This window comes from Misgurnus anguillicaudatus, chromosome 8 (assembly GCF_027580225.2).
Source record: "Misgurnus anguillicaudatus chromosome 8, ASM2758022v2, whole genome shotgun sequence".
NCBI lineage: Eukaryota > Metazoa > Chordata > Actinopteri > Cypriniformes > Cobitidae > Misgurnus > Misgurnus anguillicaudatus.
In genome coordinates, this window is record NC_073344.2 from 20,725,529 (window position 1) to 20,734,610 (window position 9,082).

The window sequence follows — 9,082 nt, forward strand, 5'->3', positions numbered from 1 at the left end:
CTTTAAGTAATGCTTGCTAATCATGCTTTCAGTAAATTTAATAAGAAATCTATAACCTTAGAATGAGACGTTTTTATCTACAAACACAGAGGGTCCCCTTACATGGAAGTCGCCGTTTTGTGCCGCCATGTTTCTACAGAAGCCCTTAACGGACAAACCTTTTTCTTAAGTTGTCTCCGACGATGAAATGTTTGTCCATTGGTGGCTATCTAGCTTCTTTATGCATTTCAAAAGCGAGGGGTGAGCAGTGGACTGAGCCGTTGGTTGCAATTCACAACCTCACCACGAGATGTCGCTAAAATTTACACACTGCACCTTTAAGTGAAACAAGTTGCACTTAATTATTGACTGGTAATTAACAAATTATATATCATGAATTGTGCTTTGAGACATTAGAGAAATCAGTATTATATAAAAGTGTAGTATTATTAGTTACCTCGTAAAGTGAGATTGAGACTTGAGTCATGTTTACTTTTCAAGGTACAGATGTTCCAGTTCTGATGTAGGAAATCTTCATCAGAAACCCAAATCATTGTGTGGGAAGATTTCAAAACACTTGTGCTATGTTTTATGACATTTCCCATGAATAATTATAGTATCACACGCCAAAGAAACTGTAATATTGACCATACTCCTTGTGTAATGATTCCTTGATGAAAACAATTCATTGACAGAATCGTGACCAGAGAGGAGATGTGACTTGGCGTGTGATCTTAACACAAAGTCTTTGAGAGAAAAAATAGCAAAAGCCAACAAAGCCAGGCCTAAACTGTAGAGTCAGTGTGTTGTATATTTATACCTGATGCTGTATTGAGTAATGAAGCAGAACTATTTGTTCAATTGTTTGTTTTGTAGATCAGTAATGTTTTACTTAATACTTCACGCTGCTAACACATGGCTTCAATCCAATTTGGTCCTAGTTAAAAACTGTAAACTCTTGTAGTTAGTGTTGTTGCTTAAAGGGATCAGTCTGTGTACCATTAGATGCTCTGGACTTCTAAAATGGCTCTATGTGTCCCCTGAGAGTCGTAACATGGGTCTATCTTTTGGATCTGCTTCCACCCTTTTCTTTCAATATGAACCAGCTGTGGCATGTGAAGTCTCATGTGTCACCCGGTGTGTGTTTGCGTGCGCTTTTGAATGCATGTTTTATTACCTGTGCTGGACCAACATGGTCCATGTTTATATGGCACTAATGATTTGAGTTGTGCTAAAACTGGTGTCCTTACACTTTGATCTTGCTTTGCATAATCATTGTCTTTAAAGCAAGACCTGTAAGACATCGTGTCAAGAAACAAAACAATACAGATTTGGCTTTATGGGCAATACTCGTGTGAGTAGAAATAGAAAGAGTGGTATTTAAAAATATTCCTTTGGCTAATATCGAGTAATTTTTGACATAAAAGTCCAAATTTACTAAATTGCTTAATTTTTTCTGTCAGGAAGGCCTTCGCAGTTGTCTCATCTTTCTCATTTCTTGGCTGGGATTCACTTGCTGGCTTATTCTTGAGATAGATCCTCTCATGTGGAAGAGAAAACCTGCTTTCGGGACACTGGAAAGTTAACTTTATTTTTGCAGCTTATAAATAAATATATAGTTTACATAAAACCAATCCATAATACCCATTCTTGTCTTAGGACAACTTTGATAAACCTTTTTGATCCACGTTAAATGTTGACTAGTATATGTAATACATTATATATAAATAAGTAAATAAATAAATAATATATATATATATATATATATATATATATATATATATATATATATTATTTATTTATTTATTTATATATATAATTTATATATATAATTTATATTTTATATGAATAGCATTTTTTATATCAGGTATAGGGAAGCTGTCCAATATATTTTCTTTGTTGTAGTTTTCGTTTGATAAAAGTTTGATGTAGGTATTTATTCCAACCCTATATCACGCAAAAACGTGACTATTTCACGTATGGACCAACGTGAAAATGTCATGTTTTGCCGGTTTTGAACGTGAGCATGTCACGTTTTCTTATTCTTTCCCATACATCAATTTTTGTTTTTTACTTTTTATATTTTGTCTTTTGGAAATTGTTTACATTAAATGGCATAATAATGTGATAATGTAAAGTGATAATAAAAATATAAAGTGATAATAAAAATGTAAAGTGATAATAAAGTGTTCATTTGTTAAAGGCAGACTCCCATTGTGACATCTTACTCTATGTGACAACATGCCCCAAGGTAAACTATATCTTTTTCTGTGTCCTTGCCTAGCGAAAACAGAAAATGACATTTAATATAAAGCTCTTTGTGATTAAAAATATCTCAGAAATATTTATAAATATGTATAATCCAATTCAACTGAAAACATTGAAACATTATACAATTCAATTAGATTAACAGGTTAATATTTAATTTTTTATTTTGTTTTTAATTTATACAACATGTCTTGTAGCAGCTTGCGTTATACACATACTTGTAAAGTGCTTATAGCTCATATAAACATTAATATTCACTCACAATCGTTCGGACAGCTAGATAATTTACAAAGCTTTCACTGAAATGTGAAAATAATTAATTTAAAATAAATGTAAAAGCACATAAAATAATACGTCGGTCATCTTCGGAATATTCCGCCGGAAGCATCCGATTAATCGGAGTTGTTGCGATTATGTAAAAGTAGTGCAGAGATAATCCAGTTTTTCGTTTACAAAATAAGCCTTTATGGAAGGGGTGTTGAAATAAGCCCGGTTGTTTCTCCATGTGGCAGTTTTCAGCATTTGGGGTAACCCATGCGGCAGTAGCAGACGGTTTTAAACAGTCGGCAGTAGCAGAAGGCGCAGGGATCGCAACAGACTGCGCTCGGACCCTTGCAGCTTTCCCACAGCTGGACGCAGTTCGCCGGCGGCGGGGGTTTCTTTACACGGGTGCTGTATTTGTTCTGAAAGTTATAAACAACAAATATTTAACTGTACAATTTGATCACAAAAGATAATTGTTAGTTTACAAAATCCCACACGTTTCTTGTTTTCTGTATCTGCAGGCTGTGGTATGGTAAATCTAAAATGCCTACTTTTTAAATTACATTAATAAATAGTAGACGAATAAATTATTATTTATTGGTAAGATTTGTAACACTGTTTGTTAAAATCAGTTAACTACACTCTTAATACGGTAAAAACACAAGCTTGTGTCTAGTTAAGAACAACATATTTAATGTTTAAGCACATCTCTGTGTTATTATTGGAACAACACATATTGTGTTGTTTTAACACATCTTGTGTTGCTTAAACACATCTTGTGATGTCCCTTTTATTAATTTGAACACAATATCAACACATAACGTGTTAAATAGCATAAAACAAAACAATGTGTAAAAAATGAACACATCCTTTTTTTAGAGTGTACTACATTAGTTAATATGAACCAACAATAAACTAATTTTTTAAATACGTTAATTTTAATACATATTAAAATTTAATGTAATATCTGTTTAGGTATGAATAACATCAATAAACATAAAGAATGCACTTAAAATTAATAAAGTTGAATAAATGCTGTAAAAATGTGTTGCTCAGATCATGTTAGCTATTAACTTGAATTAATTAGATATTATTGTAAAGTGTTTCTATTGCATTAAAGTTTGAGACAAACACACTCTTAAAAAATAAATGTGCTTCATGATGCCATAGAAGAACCTTTTCTTTCTAAATGGTCATTTAAAGCATCTTTTACATCCTTTCTGTTTCACAAAAGGCTATTTAAAGTGAAAAAGAATATTAAAAGTTTATAAAAGAAATGGTTAAAGAAGGTTTTTTGAGGAACCAAAAAAGGTTCTTCCATGGCAATCGCTGTGAAAAAACGTAATTTTTAAGAGCGCAGAACAACCAAATGTAATATGTAAAATGTTTTTTTTCTACAATCATTTTAATTAAATGCATATACATTTCAAACATATTTAAAATCACAATAAATGGTATAAAATCTCTCACTAAAATAATGGAATTATTTATTTATTTGAATTACATAATTTATTTGTCTCAGACATATTATCAAATTATCATGAATTGTATAAATTTACAAACCTTTTTCGGTTTCTTTTCTGATTTCTTATTCTTCTTAGGTGTTGACAGCCCTTTAAAGAGCATAAAGAAGTATTTAAATTGAATGTATTTATTAATGAAAGAAAATAAGAAATCATGCAAATGAAGTCAATCAACCTATCAAATCTGATTCTAAGAAAAAGGATTTAATTGTTTTGTACACTTTGTAAACTTTACACGTGCTTGAGAGAAGAATGTCTTACCAACAATAAGCACAGGCGGTGTATCTGTTTGGTTTGTTTGATATACGCTGATGGTTGTTTGACTGGAGATGTGTTGGTTCTCCATAACCATGTGTGTATGTACGTTTACACAGCAGGCTAAACATATCACCAAACAGCACAGCAACAACGACGGATTCATAATATGATTTTACCCTGCACAAAACAATGGTTCAAAAGATCATAAACCAAAAGATTTACGCACACATTTCACACTCAGATTTATGTTGCACATAAAGCAAAGAATGAAGCTCAAAATGGAAATAACAAAAGAAGCAATGCATAAAAAGAGTTTGTATGTTGTGTATATAGAAGCTAGATTTTTCTTTAAAAAGAAAAACACAAATACCAAAGCATGCATAATACACTTCAATGGTAGTTGATAGTAAAATTTCTTGATTTTGCACAAAGCCACTTCTCTGGTGGACATCTGTACAGTACATATTTTTGTAGTAAGCCAAATAAACAGAACCCTGCTACCTTCCTGTAATAATTCAAGTCTTAACCTTCAAGAATGTGTCTGCAAATCCTATTAATAATAAAAAAAAAAACAGTCAAGCAGCTTGTAAACATGTACTAATTGTGAGCGCTTACAAAATTTACAGGTAAAAGTCCCAAATCCTGTAAATACTTCATTTGATCATTTGAAACAGTTTCTCACCATTTTCAACCTCCTTTCTCTGACAATCGTGTGTTTTCTTTATATCCTTGGTGCATTCAAAAGCCAAACTACCCATGGTTATCTTCAGGAGTCAGTGTTGGGGTTTAACAGACTGACCTGTCCTGGTGAGTACCGGGCCCCTGCTTTCTCTTTGTATAGGTGCTTGAGATTTTCCGGCTCCCCTGCTGAGACTGAGACAAAAATGTCAGACAGACTTTTGTAGTCAGGAAATTCAGACAGGGGCCAAATGCTAAAATTAAGCAGGGGCGGACCTACGATGAGAAAAGAGTGAGCAAGTTCGAGTATTTTGTCAAATGTGGGTGAGAGGGGAGATAAATGTGCTTGTGTGCATACACTGTCAAAAATAAAGGTACAATGTTGTCACTTGGGCGGAATCCTCATTTTAAAAAGGTCCTGATATGTCCCATTTAGGTACAAATATGTATCTTTGAACTGCCAATACATACCTTTAAAGTACTAATATGCACTCTTTGGGTACGAAGGTGTACCTTTTTGAAAGAGTACTGTCCCAGTGACAACTTTTGTACCTTTATTTCTGTGTATAGTGTGTATAGACGTCACAATATATTGACACTTTACCCAGCCTTCTCTAAAAATGTATGACTTTTTAAGCATGGACATTTGTTCGTTTAAAATAAAAAATAAAAATACTGTTTGAAAGGAAAATGTATTTGCATACATTTCATGTATAAGATGATGAATTACACCTGTGGTTGCTCTGAGGGGCATCCACTAAAAAACTCTTGGGTTCAATCAATTTTAGTAACAGTTTCACAATTGACAGTACAAAAAATAGTGACATCTTTATTTTTAAACAATTGAGTTTCCAAGTAATGATAACCAGCAGATGACGCTAACATCAATTTCATAGCTTGCTTTGAAATGAAACTACTAATGCAAAAGTATAACGTTTGGACATTTGACAAGCTCATTTCTCAAACTTTGTTAGATTTACACTTTAAGGTCCTTGGCTTAAACTTCACATATTGAATTAGATTTGACAATTTAATTTTACCTTTGGAAATCGTAAAAGCGTTGATAAAATCACAAATTGGTAAACATTTTATTTCTGCACATTCACAAATAATATATGCATTTTTAGAAATAAAGCCCAGATGTTATAAATAGATTCAATGTGAACTGATGGTGTACAATAAACAATGAGTTGATTTCATATCAACTTGGGCTGATGAGCCCACCCACATACCCAATGTTGTTTTATGTGTCAAAATCTAGACTAATTGATAACCTAAACATTGAAGACAGAATAAAATAAACATTTTCAGCAACTTCCATTTCACTTTGCTGGGATGATGTCATTGCCCTTCATAATATTATGTCTATGTTGTTAAGTCTATAGGTTATCTTTTGCAAAATCTTTCTTTGCACGATTGCTCACATTATATATATATATATATATATATATATATATATATATATATATATATATATATATATATATATATATATATATATATATATGCTCACTAATATATATATATATATATATATATATATATATATATATATATATATATATATATATATATATAATGTGAGCAATCGTGCAAAGAAAGATTTTGCAAAAGATAACCTATTATATGTGGCTGGGCAAAGATTAATCGCATATAAAATAAAAGTGACTTTTTTGCATAATATATGTGTGTGTACTGTGTGTAATTATTATGTATATTTAACCACACACACATACATATATACATTTCAGAATTGTTTTATTTATATATAATTTTTATTTATTTACACATCATATAGAATATATAAAGATATAAATAAATTAGTGCTGGGCAAAGATTAATCGCGATTGATCGCATACAAAATAAAGGTGATTTTTTTGCATAATATATGTGCGTGTACTGTGTCTAATTATTGTGTATATTTAACCACACACACATTCATATATTCATTTCAGAATTGTTTTACTTATATATAATTGTTTTTGTTTTTTTTAAATATAGAATATATAAAAATATAAATAAATATATATAAATATGTAAATGTTTCTTAAATACATACATGAGTGTGTGTGTATTTATTTATACATAATAATTACACACAGCACATACTTATATATTATGCCAAAAATCACTTTTATTTTGTATGCGATTAATCGCGATTAATCTTTGCCCAGCACTAAAATAAATATATACACATATGTTAGTGTTTCTTAAATACATACATGAATGTGTGTGTATTTATATATACATAATAATTACATAACGTACACACTCATATATTATGCAAAAAAATCACTTTTATTTTGTATGCGATTAATTGCGATTAATCTTTGCCCAGCACCAAATATATATATATACACAAAAACACATTAGTTATAATCGTGCAAATGTTTTGAAGGGATAAAAAGCTTCTGTTTTGACTAAATTGCATTTTATCAGTGTGTCTAGATTAACTATTCTTACAGATGTAATCCCTGCAAGTTGATTTATCTCTACGTAAAAAGTCCTTTTCTGGCATCTTTGCGTATAGGGTTCATTGGATTTACTTGATTTTGTCAGATGATGAATGTATGTCACATTCGTCTCATCAACTAAAGTCGTCTAAAATGAAGTCGATGTGTGTCACTGACAGGCACGATGCGATAGGGTTGCGTTCAGAAATCCGAAACCCAAGTATGCGTGTACATTAGGTAATTACGTCCATTGTTTGCTCTTCTCTGCCAGAGCTGAGAACTGTTGTAAAATCAAAGCCGAGGAACAGCAAACTGAAAAATGGACCGAGTGAGTGACGAACATTGACCTTAGGGCATTTAAGGAGCCTTTGAATCAAGCAAGATGAAGAGACAGACTTAAATGAGTTGTTATGGGTTTGACAGGGCCTGGATAAGCTAAAGAAGCATGTGTTTCTCAGATGCTCTACTGGTCTTAACACCAGCACCATTTTGGAGCTGAAAGTTCAAGCATTTCGCTTGGTAAATGCTTTTATGCACCTTTATGGTGTGTTTTAAAGCTTGTGATAATGCCAACAACAAAGTCATTTAACAAATTACATTATATTATGCGTTTCGTAAAGCATTTTATGTCTAATGGCACAATTTACAAAAACGCACAATAAGAAATTTTCAGCACTACTACACTACACTTTTACTATTTTGCACATCTAATTTTCTCTATAGTATTTTTGTGTTTAATAGTAATTTGTGTTAGCATTATTCATAGTGTTTTTGACTCCAAACCTCAATGCTGGAACACATTTCATATTTATTTGTTATTTGGCAGATTGTTGAGCCTGACACAGATGTGTAAACTGATCTGCACATTATCACAAATCTAACTGTTCACTAATGTAGACCAAGATTTATTTGGCTGAACATTTTGTTAGACCCGAGGCTGAAAATGGGGGGAACGCGGGAACAGAGTCTGGGAAGTGAATTTCCACCTAAAACTGTTTAGGATTTTTTTAAATGGTCTAATTGAAAGGAAATTATATGTAAACAATCTAGTAGCATTTAAAAATGACTTTAAAAAAATACTTTTTTATTGCACACTGTAAAAAAATGCAGCATGAAGTTGAACAACTTTTGATAAGTTGACATAACTTTAAAAAGTGTGTAACTTAATTTTTTAAGTTAAAGTAACATAAAATATTTTTTTATTTGATATCATTTTTACAGTGTATTATTTTTTAATGCATCATGAAGCTTGTCGCGTGACACTTTATCCAATTCAATTTAATTAAACTTTACAGTCGCAAAGGCAATGTAAGATACATTGCACTGTAAAAAAAACTTTGCTGCCTTAAAATTTTTTGTTAAATCAGTCATGTCAACAGGGAGATGAGTTTAATTTCAGATTCCTTTTATTTAAAATATCCATTAACTAAATATTAAACAATTTTGTCATTAACAAATTTGTCTTTAACCTGAGGATAAATTTATTGTTAATTTGCTAAAAGTGTGCAATTTAAATAATCAGGAAAACAGAAGGAAACATAAAAATTGTAATGTTATATCTTAAACCCACCTAAGGAGTCATCTAACCCCCCGGCTGTCCCCCCAGGTTAGACCTGAATCTTTTTACTATAACCGTTTTAAAATCCTCACACAGGATTC

General features: G+C 31.5%; 1 protein-coding gene across 3 annotated transcripts; it reads right to left on the reverse strand.

Moving 5' to 3' along the window:
* Positions 1-2,394: 2,394 nt before the first annotated feature.
* asip1 (agouti signaling protein 1) lies at positions 2,395-5,282 on the reverse strand. Of its 3 annotated transcripts, XM_073870454.1 has the most exons (5): positions 4,975-5,024; positions 4,820-4,842; positions 4,296-4,469; positions 4,075-4,124; positions 2,395-2,930 (listed from the first exon to the last, which is right to left on the reverse strand). In XM_073870454.1, the coding sequence occupies exons 3-5, from the start codon at positions 4,453-4,455 to the stop codon at positions 2,763-2,765; spliced, it is 378 nt and encodes a 125-aa protein (XP_073726555.1). In that variant the 5' UTR covers positions 4,456-4,469; positions 4,820-4,842; positions 4,975-5,024; the 3' UTR covers positions 2,395-2,762. The 3 variants fall into 3 exon arrangements, with proteins under 3 accessions (XP_073726555.1, XP_055069911.2, XP_055069910.2); XM_055213936.2 differs by lacking the exons at positions 4,820-4,842; positions 4,975-5,024 and adding an exon at positions 5,092-5,282; XM_055213935.2 differs by lacking the exon at positions 4,820-4,842 and having other exon boundaries at positions 4,975-5,131.
* Between the last annotated feature and the right edge of the window lie 3,800 nt (positions 5,283-9,082).

Bases quoted from the DNA above. Each gene is read 5' to 3' on its own strand.
- asip1 (XM_055213936.2), bottom strand. From the start codon at position 4,455: ATGAATCCGTCGTTGTTGCTGTGCTGTTTGGTGATATGTTTAGCCTGC. The intron at 4,125-4,295 runs GTAAGACATTCT...TGCTCTTTAAAG, and splicing joins ACCGCCTGTGCTTATTGTTG to GGCTGTCAACACCTAAGAAG. The intron at 2,931-4,074 runs GTTTGTAAATTT...TATAACTTTCAG, and splicing joins CAGAAAAGAAACCGAAAAAG to AACAAATACAGCACCCGTGT.